The sequence below is a fragment of the Phycodurus eques genome, chromosome 6 (genome assembly GCF_024500275.1).
Source record: "Phycodurus eques isolate BA_2022a chromosome 6, UOR_Pequ_1.1, whole genome shotgun sequence".
In the NCBI taxonomy this organism is placed as follows: domain Eukaryota; kingdom Metazoa; phylum Chordata; class Actinopteri; order Syngnathiformes; family Syngnathidae; genus Phycodurus; species Phycodurus eques.
This window is the reverse complement of record NC_084530.1, coordinates 27,057,531-27,072,543: the sequence shown is the minus strand read 5'-3', so window position 1 is coordinate 27,072,543 and position 15,013 is coordinate 27,057,531. Positions and strand designations below refer to the sequence as shown.

The window sequence follows — 15,013 nt, the reverse complement described above, 5'->3', positions numbered from 1 at the left end:
TCCGTTTGAAAAACCCTCTCTGATCCAACATGGAGGTTGAGAGACATCAACCCAAGGTTGTGATTAAACACCAGGGAGACTCAAGGAGGGGGTATTTCTTACTGAAACAAAGACCCCCTGTTTCAATATCCCACCTCGGGACCCTTCAAGGGCTGCTCATGCTTGCTTGAAACCCATCACTGCTGACATAACATCCTTCAACATGCTTCTATTATTCATAAAGCACGGCTAGAGTCCGAGAAGACTCAAATAGCCATATCATATAAGGAGAAAAATAAGGGCACTGATCAACAACAGATGTGCATTTAGTTTTATTGGTCTGCTTATGCACTCTGTTCATCTTAGGTAACACCCCATTAAACAGCCCATCAGAGCGTCGGTGGGCTATACAGCAATGTAGAGGTAATTAACAGATACCTGCGAGACTCGGAAACCCGTTAGCCAATAACAGGATTCCATCATTTGCTAACAGTTCCAAACGTTATGCACTGTTGAGATGGCAACTGCTGCTGCAGTCTAAACACAATCGTACAAAATAATTCTATAACAGATATTGTGGTGTGACTACTGAAAGTGTTATTTTCTGACTTCTGTACTTACCCTGGAAACCCTAATATGTAAGTCCAAATGGCAACATGTCATGTTGTCAAATGGCGGTATAGAATTACACACTCTGGACTTATTCCAAAATGTATCAAAATTTGCTGAAACTTTTTCATGGCTTTCCGACCATCTTCATAACAACACAAACTAGATAATCGCTAATATTAATCAGCTTGTTGAGATGCTCAGGGTCCCCACACAGCAGCTGGCGTCCACTAATCTCCAACCTACAAACCTCTTTTTCCAAGCACGACACTGTTCACTCTAATATGATCACAACAGGAAATGGGTTGGAACGGTGGTGGGTTAGTGTTTCTCTCCTTGCTCACATTACGAAATATGACATTTGTGCAGGTTGCATATTAATAATGAGAGGGTAAAATATTTTCTTTGCGCTTGTTGAAAACCTAGTATTAAGAGGTGGACCTACAAGAAACATTTGTGACATCACTAAAGATATGAAAGGAAATCCTAATCCAAGATTCCGCAGACACAAGTAAGATGCAGAAACCGGAAGCCTCCAGAACACAAAAGCGGTCCTCAGTGATAAAAATTCCACTCTCATTCTTTTCCCCCCCAGAATCTAATTTCCGGTTTTAATAGCTTTTTTTCCCCGTTCAATAAAAAGCAAAAGCAAATGACAGTTATATTATTCAAATTTGGAGAAAGTGGCCCTTTTAACATAATCCTAAATACATTATAATAAAACATTTTAAATGATAATTTAACATCAATAACTTAACAAAAAGATGACTTTTAGGATTAATATATAACAGCAAAACTGTGACTGAACATAAGATGAATAGGAATTAACTGTTGTCCCCGAAACTGAAAATAAATACATAAATAAATCCTGCATATAGTATATAATATTCAAGCTACATGCCAGGTAGGTTTCCTAGTTAATAAACATTTTTGGGCAAGGAAAATAAGGCTCCTGAGAACATTAGAATCAGAATCAGCTTTATTGGTCTCTTAAGTATGTTACATGTAACAGTGTCACCCCTACACTAAAAACCATCTCTGATGAGGCACTTTCTTTTTATTTCTAGCCTAATCAGCCGTGGGAAGGTTATTTTATGCTGCTGTAATGTTTGGTGAACTTCTAGATACTCTTATTGGAAAGTCACACCACAGGAAGGAGCCAGGTAAAAAGCGATAGATACATTGTGACTTGATGGTAATAAACCCCGGTGAAGTGTGTAATGCATTTGGATAAGCATTTATATAGTTTGTCATAACAGCTGCTACCGACATTGCAGTGGCTCAAGTGTGTAGATAAATGACTGCTTTTTGCTTTTGCGTCTTATAAACTGACACCATGTTTTTCACCATGTTGAGCCCACGAGGCTCCTTTCTTGTCATACATTTTCAAAACAAATTTGAGATTGTAAAAATTGTCTGTTTCAACCCTTACCCTAACCCTGAACCGATCCAAAATGATGGACAAAACTATGCCTCTTCAGCAAACTAGCTCGCTTCTGTTCAACGCCATATCTTCATTGTAAACAGTCTGCGTCAGCAGTCCACAGAAGCCGCTAAAAATAGATTTTTTAAATTTTTGGGAAAAAATGGAAAAAAAATCAGCGACCTCAAAAAAATATTTGATTAAATTAATAATCGTCAGTTTCTATGTTAAACTAGTCAATCGGAAATATTTTGCTTATACTGCTGATTTTCAATATTAAAGGGACAGGCATGAAAGTATAAAAATAGATTATTAAGTTTTGCTTTGACAGGCTTTGAAGCCTGAAAGAAGCGACAGGGCTATCCAGTTTGTCGCCACCATCACTCGCCGGCCACAAAGGGCTTATTGTCGAGCACAATGGGGTCACCCTCTGTGTTCTTGTTGCTCTGAGCCCAGTCGGTCACTGTTCACTCAAAGTGTCGGGAACTTCGCCAACAACAAGGATGCTTGAAGATGCAATTCAGTGGACTTCAGTCACATAATTCAGGACTTCAGTCACAAGTTTTGGGCTGACGGGATACAATCAAAAAAGCTATTTTAAGGTGTTTTGAGTCACCATGGAAGAGAGATTTAAACTAAGCTTACAAATCGAATAGCCTGGGGTGGAGTTGCAGAGTCCTTTGTTTCTCTAACAACTAAACAGCACCACATGATGAGTAACATGTGTTTGCCTAGGCTAAGCAGCTAACACACAAAGGATGCAATCTGTGTGTGGACAGTACAGCCACCAAGACGAAAACAAGCAATTGTTAATCATGAGAAAGAGACATTCTCTGTCTTAAGGCTGAACCAATATTCTTTTCTAAACCTAATGAACTCATCCAAGTACAATGAGTGTGACATCAGCTGAAGTTATGATCACATACAGTGCAGGGATATCAAATATGGGGAGCATATGGTGTATTGTATTTGATTACAAATGATGCTACTGTACAATATAGGCCATTTCACACCTGGGTACAGTAGTGTGTGACAGCAGCCGACTTACCTTGTAGCATGCATCTGTAAGCAGACTCTGAGATGGCGTAGATGTGAGGGGGCATCTCGTGCCTCTTTTTGCCCCGGTACATTTCCACGATGTTCTCCGAGTAGATGGGGAGGTTTTTGTAGGGATTTATGACTACACAGAAGAGGCCAGAGTACGTCTATTAAAAAAAACAAAACAAAATATGAAAGTCAATTTATATGCAATTCCGGTGGTCACCAGTTAATATTTGATTACTTGCTTTTACTCTATTAACATGGGCTGCTTATGCTAAACACTAATTGGAAAGTGTCTCAGCACAAAAAAGGAATATATTAGTTTGCAGTTATTAGCTGCTTCCTGTACACATTGAAATGAACTTAGTATCAAAATTAACAAATTGGGTAGTTGGTGAACCTGCTTTTCTTAGTGGTGTTAATTCTCCCCTGATATCTATAAATGAGTGACCGAAATAAGATGCCGTAATGCACAGCATGTAAACAGACATGCAGACCAACCGGCCCTTATCGGGTTAATCCCTGAACACTCCATTCAGTCAAGAGTGTGTGAGGCTGTGCAGTAGACACCGACGGGATTAAGGCTATTTCGATCACATATCAATGACGGGGATCAAATCTCTTGATTCATGAGGCAAAAAAAAACAAAAAAACAAAAACACACTGTGCTTTCACAGTACTTTCCTCGCTTATCAAGGTGCGATTAATTAAATTAATAGTTTAGATATGCGTCATGGCAGTGTAAGCAGAAAAAAAAAACATGGAATCAGATCTCTGCATGGTAAGCAGACAGATACGATAATTACAGTCATTGCTAGCTGGATGTCAATAAATGCGCACAACAAAGATGTATACACACTAACATACACACACTAATTTTAGATATGGGTCACTTGTCAATAGATGGTGAGAAAAAAGGGATATAGGCACTAAATTGGCCACAAGACCTACAGTTCTAACAAGAAAACTGGTGGCAAACAGTTATCCCTCAAACCATCATTAGAGAGCCATACGTAGAATTATTCAATTTGGGTTGGTTTGCGTGGGCTTGCTGTGTTTCACTACTTATATAATTTAAATGCAAATGTGAAATGTACATTCCAAAGGAGTTCATGCCACTGTAAAGGGTTAATACACAACACATTCCCATTGAACATTCATCATCGCTACGACTGAATTGTCCCTAAATGAGTAGTTACAACCACTGCTATTGTCACTGTCGCTATTTTCTCTGTGTGCTTTGTGAACAAAAAAAGTCAACTAACCAGAGAAACAGTAGCAAATATAGCATGTTTGTTTTCATTTACAACTTTCAAATGTACATTTTAAGGACATTAGTGAGTCGTGCAATGCGTGTAGAGTCTGTGTTCTTTTGAGATCGCCAGATGGCCACCGGTACCCCTACCGCTCACATCTCTTCCATGTGAGCAGACGGTTTTGACAAAGACGTGTGCTACAAGTCATCAACAAACCGTATTTGTCTCATGGTATGTAAAATGACTGTTCGTAACTAATCATGCTAATATTCAAACCTTTTTAGCTGGCATCGACTAAACTTCTAGTACATATTGTATGCCACAGTAACCCCTTCATGGACCCCCTACGGTGGGCACATTGCCAGACAGACAGATCACTGCTACCGACCCAGCATGGGCCACGGGCAGTGTGGAGACAGGAATGACTCAGCTGGCTGCCCTTGACAGTGGATCCCAGGGGGTATTTGTGGGATTAGCGGGCCCCTGAGGGCAAGAGGTTGGCCGCCTAGACGGGCAGCCATGACTGGACCCCAGCCAATAAAGCATTTATCTTTTTTTTTTTTTAAATTCTCTGAAAATTGCAAATAGATTATGTTTGTATCCCGAAATACAAATCAAGACCCTTTGGGCACAATGCACATCTTGGCTCTTCACTATAATGAGAAACTGGGGTAAAGAGGGAGGAATTCTGACACAGTTTAAATGGCCCTCACCACTCAGAGAATGCACAAATAAATGTCTGTGAACCATAAACTGCTTAGCAACAGGGCTTCAGTTTCTCTCAATGGGCAAGGAGAGACCGTTCCTCCTGTGCGCTTCATTCAAACATAACTACACCTCACTTTGAATGCAAAAGATATGCAGAAGAGATTAAGTCATGCTTACCATTTCATACAAATGTGTGTGCCTACACAAACTGAGAAAGTAGATGTGTGTACAGTTCTATTTTTGCTCTAAATCTCAAGAATCCGCAAAAGACAAAGCTGTTGTTATCAGTGTTTAAGTGGACTGCTTCTAAATATTTTCCAATGTAAATTCTGACAGCTTGTTGGCTGTTAGAACAGGATGTTAGCTCGGACACTTAAAAGGTCACGAAATGCCATCTAAGTGCCTAAGAATTCTAATGGTAAAGCTGTAAAGCTCCACACTCCAAACCTAACGGATGGCCAAAAAAAGCAATCAACTGTGGAATTTCAAATGCGCCAAAGTGAACATAGTTTGTGTGGCGCTCTGTGTAATCCCACCAGGCAGCTAAACAGTCTCAGAAAAACCTCATACTGAGAATAGAAAAATATATAACTCCAACACAATCTGTTGTGTGGAGTTCATTGACTTTTCCCCCATATGAAATGAGGTAAAGTGAATTAATGTGTTCTAACTTAGGCTCAAAAGGTTCTTGTGGAGGTGAGTAATTGCACTATTTAACACATTTAAATTTAACACATTTAAAACTAATCTGTGATGCACTGAATCCACAATAAATGAGTACATATTCAGACGAGACCTGTCGTTTGCCACAACTGACTCCGAGTCACGCAACACAGAGTGGCTATCGGTTTAGCCAATTAACAGCCAGAAACTCTCTCGTCTCATTCGCTGACTCCGATGTCGCTCAACAGGCCAGGCCCAAAAACTCTGCAGCCTTGTACACTATGCATCATCAATGCCACTTAAAGATGAGCGTGTAGCCGCTTAATAAGCAATAATACAGACTTGCATCAATAATACAGACTTGCACTGAGACCTGTTTAGACAGCTGCAATGATGATCAAAAAGCAGAGCAAAATGATGTAAACTTCAATAGCTGCTTGACTTTTCGCTGAAGCCACAAATGCTTCCTTAAGGTTCTCTAAAGTGAGCTTCAGACATCTTTCCAGATTCTTTTTTAAAAGTGAGAGACTCACATTAAAATGGACATGTGTGTTCCTATTGCTTTTATTATACATGGTGTACTCCAGAGATGTCCAACACACCACATTACACTCATAACCATAACTCCTCCCAGTCTGTGTCTTGGCTGAACTCTGATGTTGACCACACACATGCATAACATTAAACTACAAGTTGAACATTTACATTTGCTGTCCAAATCGTTTTCAGAGAAAACAATTACTCTTCACACACCCCACACCACAGGCATAATGTCTCAGGATAATCTTTCAGAGACATTCAATAATCAGGCATTTACTGACTTTGATTGCAAGGGAGAAAAAAAATGCTGAAATTTGGATCAATATAGAAATATTAATACATATTTTGTTAAACCATAGCAAAAAAAAAAAAAGATTGATCCAGTTTTTAAAAAACAAAATATGTGCTAATTCAGTGCCTAAACATATAAGGTATACGTACGACGGTATAAATGGTCGTGAAAATAAATAGTCTCAACTTGAAGTGGGGCAGGACTCTCACAACTATAGTACATTTACTGTAAATACAGTGAGAATTCACACAAATGACTCAATACACTATGCTCTTCTGAACATACTTTCTTTTCTACTGGGGCTATTATGAACTGTCCAAACAATACAACAGAGAGGAATAAAGAATAACGTGCGCTGGTTTTGACAGATTTACTTTGCAAGTCGATTTACAGTGTGTGCCCCTCCTTTTCTGCTTGCATCCACAAAATGTTAAGCTCGAGGCCAACGTGCTACTAGGAAACAAAATGTTAGTTTGGAGCCCTGAAGCGCTGCCTACTCAAGCCAAAAACACGGGATTAGTGACGAGTCAACGTCCAGCTCTAAACGTCATTGTGGAGTAGTAAAGTCGACGAATCTGTACAACCACTAATTGTATACCGCACCTAACTAAGTTCCAAGCACCTTTACAAAGTTGGGTTCCCTCTTTAACAGCAATCATCAAATTAGCATAGAACTTGTAGAGTTGTGCTGTTCAGCTGTCGACTGACAGTGAAAAACACCAAGTGCTTACATAAGGTAGTTTGACTACGGTGTGACTCAGTAATGGTTTGTAGATGACGGATTTGTCTGGATTTATTCCCTCTTCCATTAACAGAATGCTCTCTTAGAAGAAAGACCAACTGTGCTTGACATGCACGCTACTTAATTTTATGGATATATAAACAGTGAGTTGCACCAGCTAATCCCTGCTCCAACAAGAATATTCGCTATTTTTAGTGTCAGCTCCATTCCATTGCTATCCCATACATTCACAATAGTGCAGCAAGAAAAGCTCTCCATGTGTGAAACCTCTGCCAGTGTCTCAGGTGGCCCACTCGCTCCAAATCGGGATTATTCCAAGCATGCAATGTCACTAAGTGGGTCATAATCACAAGGGGGAATGGACGACTAGTGTAGGACATGATGATGCCATACCCGCTGAAAGGGAAATCTAAAGAGCCCTTTGAGGAACCAGGAATACTACAAATTAGTGGTGATATTCATTTGGGAATGTCTTGTTTCATAATAAATGCACCCCTGGGCCCAGTGTTATAAAAGAAAATACAATAATTCTTCATTTGTCTGTGTTTACATTTTCACTATTCTCAGTGGCTCAATAAGCTGCAATGTCTTTTTTCCCAGAGGGTAAAGAATAGATGCCTGTGAGTATTTGATATTGTCTGCCTACATGTGTTGCTCCACTGTTTGTCTTCAAGTATCAGTTGCTTAAAGAATTCCAAAACCCCCTTGTAGATGCTAATCGTGAGCATGTCAATGGCGTTTTCCATACTATGTTAGCAAGAAACTTGCAGAGCCTTTTTTTAGTAGTTGTTTTAAATACACGTGTAATTGTCTTAGTTTTATGTTTACTTTGACAGCACAAAATCACTCCAGAACTATATCCTGATCAAAATAAAAAGTGTTAAGTGTGTTTTATTATTTAACTGTTTAATTAACAGTGGTTAGTTTATTTTAACATTTGTATGACAGCACAAAATGTTACTAAAAACCTGTTCATACAAGTTTCCAGAGTTTGATACTCTGATAAAGAAAAATGGTTTCTAAATCTTAATAAATTGGATTTCGTTCAACCTAATAACATTCTAAGAAAAACAAAGTGAGGGAGTGATTCAGCAGAGACAAGATGTAGGCATTTTTCAAGTGAGAGCCTAGTGGGAGTTGTTATCTGGGTGCAATGTGGGCCATTTCGGAGATTTGCCAATTTCAGTAAAAAGTAAGGATGCACCAAAACCAATGCCTTAAAAATTCTCAGATACTGTATGTACCGATACCGCATCTATACTCTGCAAAACGGATGATGAACTCCTCAGGTGGCGACGGAATTGCGGTGGCGGTATTTTGTAGACATTTTATTTAGGCTTGCAATTTGTTTGTTTGTGTTGAAATAGATTTACAATGTGTTTAAATAAGGTGAAATGTCTAAATTGCTGCTCTTCACCCATTGCAGGTGGGTATGGAACATTTCTCATCCAATAAATGGTGGTTCACTGTAAAGGACAAAAGTACTTACATAAATGAGGCCCGAGTAGTAGCGGTCCTTGAGGTTGTGCAGTACGGACGCTTCGTTGAGGCAGGTGAGCTCGGCCATGTCCTCCACCTTGCTGAACTTGGGCGGGTTCATCTTTTGGATGTCGTCCTTGTTGACCGAGGCCTTCTTCCCGTTCTCCGCCAGCTCCACGAGCACCTCCTCGCTGCGCTCCTCTCGTACGCTGGCCGCTTCGAAACCGTGGCGCTCCGACGGGATCCATACCAGCCTCTTGGCGGTCCAGTCGGCCTGCGAGGCCGGGTTGTAGACCACGGCGCGGTCCACAAAGAGGTACCGCTCCGGGTCCTCCTGCCCACTTCTCTGTGACATTGCAAGTGGCTACCAGAAGCAGCGCTCCTCACTTGGCCACCTGCAGCCGAGACACAAAGTATCATGGGTTATATAAGTTTTATGGAGTTCATTCACGCTCTAAAACAAAAAATGACTCAACAGCCTTGAGGGGGAAGGTTCCAAGATTTAGTCACAAGCTCTTAATCATAATTTTTAATGGCTGGATATTTGATGGACGCCACTGTAATGCTGAAAATAGCTAATAATAGCACTAGAATTGGATTTGATTTGTCTCTAGGCTCTCAAGTCTTTTGACCAGTTACAAGAAAAATAACTGTTGTCAACAAACCAAAAACATAATTGAAGGAATACAAGAAAAAAATAAAATGTCAAATAAGTATAAAGGTAATTTTTTTTCCAGCCATTGCAACTGAAACGCAAATATTGCCTGTATTAAACCGAGAACCCTTTTTTTTTTTTTTTTTTTTTTTTTAAAGCATCAAACACAAGATAGCTGGACATAAACAGCATAATAAAACATACTTTTGCAAACATTCTAAGACCAGAATCAACAAATGTCTATTGCTTTGACGGGACTACACACAGTTGTCGGCCAAAATATTCTATAATACCACAAGTACATTTACATGTGAGAAACTAACCAAATATTCATTTGCAATTCTTTGATTATTTTAAAGAGATGGTGACAATATGTGGCATAGTATTCTCCTAGTGGTTGGCAGATCTGTCTCACATTTCTGAGGCTTTGGGTTCAAATCTTGCACCGTCCTTCCTGTGTGGAGTCTGCATGTGTCCGTCCCCCCGTTCCCCCCCTAATATTTACGTTAAACTCTAAATTGGCCATAGGTGTGAAAGTGGGTGTGAATGTTTTGTGTCCATATGTTGACACCTCATTCACTTCTTTAGACAGCAAACTAGTAGAGACTAAATCAACAGTGCCTCTGCGATGCATTCCATTTTCAATAAATTGCCACAAGATGCTATTAATTCGACAATCAACTCGACCCAATCAACAGAACTTTAAATCGATTTTTCAATGACTGTACTATGCCAATTCCTATTATTGATATTATTGACGCCATGACGTTTACGGATTCAATAATCATCCCATCACTGTTCTGAAAAGATTATTTTTTCACAAATTGTATGTTTTAAATGAAGAGAAAAAAATGAGTGAGAGTAAATCATAAAGAAAAGCAATCAGAGACCTCTGATTCACTTTTATCTAAAAAAAAAAAAAAACACACATGGGTGATGCATCTGATGAGATAATCAAGTATCAAACTAAATATTTCTAAAGAAATAAGGCAAATGTAATGTTTCTGCTTCACTTAAAATATCCCTCCTACATATTTAAGTCTCTGTGGACGTATTGATGCCCACGCAGACTTCAGAAGGCCTCCATCCCTTCACATAACCAGCCCACATGTACAGTAACGTAACCATTTGAAATCACCCATGGAAACCTCGACTGCAGTGTACAAAAATCATTTGAGATGCTTACGTAACATTGTCTATCATTTTATCTAAGAAGAGACTCTAAGAAAAGCTGACTCGATGTATGTGTGTGTGTGTGTGTGTGTGTGTGTGTGTGGGGGGGGGGGGGTTATAGTGTCAATTAGGGGTGTAACAATTATTCAAATATCTCAAATCATTTGTTTACAAAAAAAAAAGGTTGAAGTAAAATCTCTGCTTCAACGCGGGGATCATTTTTCAGTTTCTGTTACTGGAGTCGCACGCACCACTGCATCTGTTTAGAAATAGCGATGGTGGCAAGCCAAGAGTCCATAAAAGACAGAGAACAGCCAAAGTTTGGGATAACTTCACACTTAACAAGAAGATAACGTGCAATGTGTACCACAACAACATGTTCACACTTAACAAGAAGATAACGTGCAATGTGTACCACAACAACACGTCTGCAATCGAGAACACAAGGTAACATATGGATGTTAGCTCGTTTCATAGAGCCTACCATCGCTAGTTAGGACATATTGTTATGCCTCCCGCAAGTTGTCAAGGATAGACACAACCGCCGGTACAGATTCAATCTATTTATTGAACAAATGGTAAGAAAAGAAACACAAAATAAACACACGTTACACAAGCTGCCGATGGCCACAACTCACGCAGAATCACTCAACACACAGACTAGCTAACGGGTTTGGTAGTTAATGGCAAGTCAACCCTAAACTCTCATTCACTGACATTTAAGTCACTCACCAGACCAGGCCTGCCTTTTGAACTCATACACATTCAAAGTCGCAGATACTACAGTGGAAAATGAGGATGACAATTCCAAGTGGACAAAAATAATACCTGCAACTCACATGCACATTTTGTTGTTTAATAATGCAAAATCATCTATCTGATTACTTGATTAATGGAGGGGACAATCGATAGAATAATCGATTCTAAAAATATTTAGCTGCAGCCCTAGTGTCAAGCTTGTTCATTATGATTTGTGTGGAACTGATTGTTGATTAATCGTATCCTGCAGTAAACTGAAGTGCTCTGCTGCAACCAACAAAGGTGCTGTTGATTCATCCTCAACTACTTTAGTACCACATTAGCAATGGAGTGTTGAGCTTCCTCCATGCGGCATCCATCTTCTAAGTACAATCAAAAACAGCAATTAATCATTGATTTTACATGATGAGTAAAAACGTCCGCAGCATGTATTTTAATGCTTTTATTGTGTGTGGTGTACCCTCAGAATCAGAATCAGAATCATCTTTATTTGCCAAGTATGTCCAAGAAACACACAAGGAATTTGTCTCCGGTAGTTGGAGCCGCTCTACTACGACAACAGACAGTCAATTGACAGAGAACACTTTTGAGACATAAAGACATTGACAAAAAAAGTCACTGAGCAATAAAGGGTTGCTAGTTATCTGGTAATGCCTGTACAATTATTATTATTATTATTATTTTTGACAATTGTGCAAAAAGATGCAGAGTCCTCTAGCACTTAGAGCAGTTCGAATGACTGATCTCGCAATAGTCTGGTGCAACGACCATTGTGCAAAGGGCGAGAGTATGCGGTTTAACGTGACGAGTAGTGCGATAATCTGGGATAATGTTGATTGTGCAAATGTTGCAGATACTCCTCAGTCAGTGTGCAAATGGGGCAGGTGCTACTTTGGCGTGAGTGGCCAGTATTGGTCAACAACGGATATGCAAATTGTGCAGCGTGGCGAGACTACTACAGTGAGTGCACGAGTAGCATATAATTGGCCCGACAGAAATGTGACAACAAACTCAGACAAAAGAAATTGGCAGCATGCTGCAATGGAATTGTAGGTTAGCTGTTTAAGAAGTTGATTGCAAGAGGGAAGAAGCTGTTGGAATGTCTGCTAGTTCTAGTTTGCATTGATCGGTAGCGCCTACCTGAGGGAAGGAGCCGGTGACCGGGATGTGGAGGGTCCGAGAGGATTTTGCACGCTCCACCCACAAAACCAAATGTCTGCTGACAATTGTTAGCAGCTCAGGGAGGAGAAATCACTCTTAACACACCCCCAAATCACAAGATAATCGCTCAGGAAAATCATTTACATCCATCAGACCTTTGCTATCCTTTATCGGAAGGGAGGAAAAATGCTCCAATTCGGCCCATTTAGCAGTTTTTGTGTACCCAACATTACACGCAGAGTAGCCAGCCACATTGCTACGTTTAAGGGGTCCGAAGCCAGAGTTGCATCACATATTCTGCCAATAAATTGTGATAAAGGGCACGGTAGATGATGCGGTCTGACTGCCTTGTTGAGGCAAAACCTCTCCGGGCAGCGAGCCTGCTAGTCATGTGGGACAAGATTTACTGACAAATGCTGGAAGATGTCAAAGCCACAAGCGGGTCCCATGCTTGAACCCGGCAGGCGCCTGTTGGACACAAAACTGGGTCAGGTCACAGAATAATAGTGGGGAGGGGGATCAGTGTGGCTGCTGTGGTTCACTGCATCCCCTTAGCCCAGGGGTGTCAAACTCATCGTAGTTCAGGGGCCTAATTTGATTTGCCAAAGGGGCCGGACCACTAAAATCCTACCTTTCTTAATATAATAATAAATAACAATGAGTTTTCCCCTCTGTTTTAATGTGAAACAAAGCAAGTACAATCGACAAATCTGTCAAAATCATTTTCCAAAATAACCTCAGATTTCTTGAGAAACTTTTGCTTCAGTTTGTCATCTACATGTGTGCATAATAACTGATCACAGTGGTAATATTTTAATGCACAAAACTTCAAGAAATGCAGCTTTTGTACAGCCCATTTTATCTTCATTTGTCGATATTTAACATAAATTGACCCCTCTCTGTGATCAATTATACACAAGGCGTTTTAGAAACGGACAAGCATTTATTTAGGCCCTTGGGAGAATTGTACATTTGTTCCCGCCTTGCCCCTAGCGCCACTCCTTCCAAAAAGCTGTCGTTTGAACACGGGTGTGTTGACTTTTCATATCCACTCTAGCCTCCCTTCACCTCCTTTGTTAATAGTTGTTTTACTGACTGTGTTATTGGAAATAATTACATAAGTTAAACGTTTCTTAATTGTATGACTAAATTTTAAAAAAGGCTGCCCTTTTTTTTTTTGGGCTAGAGCGCCTGTCGCCAAAAACGTCTTTGTACGTGCTGAACTGACTCCTGATGTCACTCACTAGGCCACACCCCTTGAAGGCACACACCAACACACGAACACTAGTGTGTGATCATTTCTACTCCATTATCACTTTACAAAACCAGTTCATTTCCTTACGTTATCTTCTATTGTGTTATTACGTTTTTATACAACACAGTGCTGCTTTTTTTTTTTTTTTTAAGAGGGTCTGGGGAAAACTGATTTCTAAATTGAGTTTTAGTTTTAGAACGAATTAAAACGTACACTGTTCGTGAACTACATCAGTTTACTAAGCGGCTAGCTTTAAGTTGCAGTGATCGAAAAGATGAATCGACGTCACGAACTCGGTTCAAATGTCACCACACAATGAACGCACACTTTTCAAATTCCTTTCACAGTCATGCGAACCTGAACAGGGGATTTACAATGGCGAGCGTGTTGACTTGAGGGTGGAAATCTGACTTTTATTTTTTAGGGGGCGACTGGAGACCGAATCCCCTCATGGGTGTGGGCGGCTCAAGAGACTTCTGGGTGGGGATCAAATCAACGCAAGGCGGACAATGACCGCACCGCTTCAAACTCTTTACCTCCCACCCCCGGAACAAAGTCCTTTATTCCCCATAACTACATCGACGGAGAGCTCATTGTAAGGCGTATTGTTGAAATGTAGCGAAGCCGGTTAGCATTAGGTCCTCCATCATTGAGAATAATCCGCTAGCTACCGTTCACTCGCACCACTGCTAGCCACTACAAGGCGCTAGAAAACGATAGAGAAACACACACACACACACACACACACACACAAAAAGACTCGTACGGCCGTCTTGGAACACGTACCACACGCAGCAGGTGAAGGAAATCCTCCCGTGGAGTTTACCGGTATCCGCGTGGAAGTGGAATGCGAGCTAAAAGAGTCACTTCTCCTTCTTCTCCTTGTTGTTTATTGCCCGCTCACAGCTCTCATCAGTGGTCCTCCACCATCCGGCACCCGCCTCTCTACCAAACGCCTGCCGGCCGCGAGGGAAGGGTGGCACATGGAGACGCCCACAACGTATATCCGCAATGTGATTGGCTCACGGGAGTGTAATACTCGACTGCGATTGGTTTGAAACGATTTCCATTTTGACAAGAGCGACACTGCGGACCGGCCGTTGATGCTGCTGCAGTAGCCATAATGCCGAAATTTTTTATCGTATCGTTTCGTATTTTATCTTTCGACTATTGCTGGCATCTATTTTTATTTTAGCTGTTCTTTTATGTTTTACATTGAACCAATTCTGGCTTTATCGATATTTTTTTTCTAGACATTAAGTGAATTCGCTTAACAAT

The 15,013-nt window shown here is 40.5% G+C and overlaps 1 protein-coding gene across 4 annotated transcripts in view; it reads right to left on the bottom strand.

Annotated features, from left to right (window-relative positions):
• The window catches only part of myh10 (myosin, heavy chain 10, non-muscle), a 50,085-nt gene extending 35,414 nt beyond the window's left edge, over window positions 1-14,671 (bottom strand). For all 4 annotated transcript variants that reach the window (XM_061678591.1, XM_061678593.1, XM_061678592.1 and 1 more), the window contains exons 1-3: window positions 14,522-14,671; window positions 8,743-9,127; window positions 3,060-3,216 (exon numbers count right to left, since the gene is read on the bottom strand). In XM_061678591.1, coding sequence (XP_061534575.1) covers window positions 3,060-3,216; window positions 8,743-9,087 — 502 coding nt within the window. In that variant the 5' untranslated portion in view covers window positions 9,088-9,127; window positions 14,522-14,671. The remainder of the gene's footprint in view (window positions 1-3,059; window positions 3,217-8,742; window positions 9,128-14,521) is intronic.
• Between the last annotated feature and the right edge of the window lie 342 nt (window positions 14,672-15,013).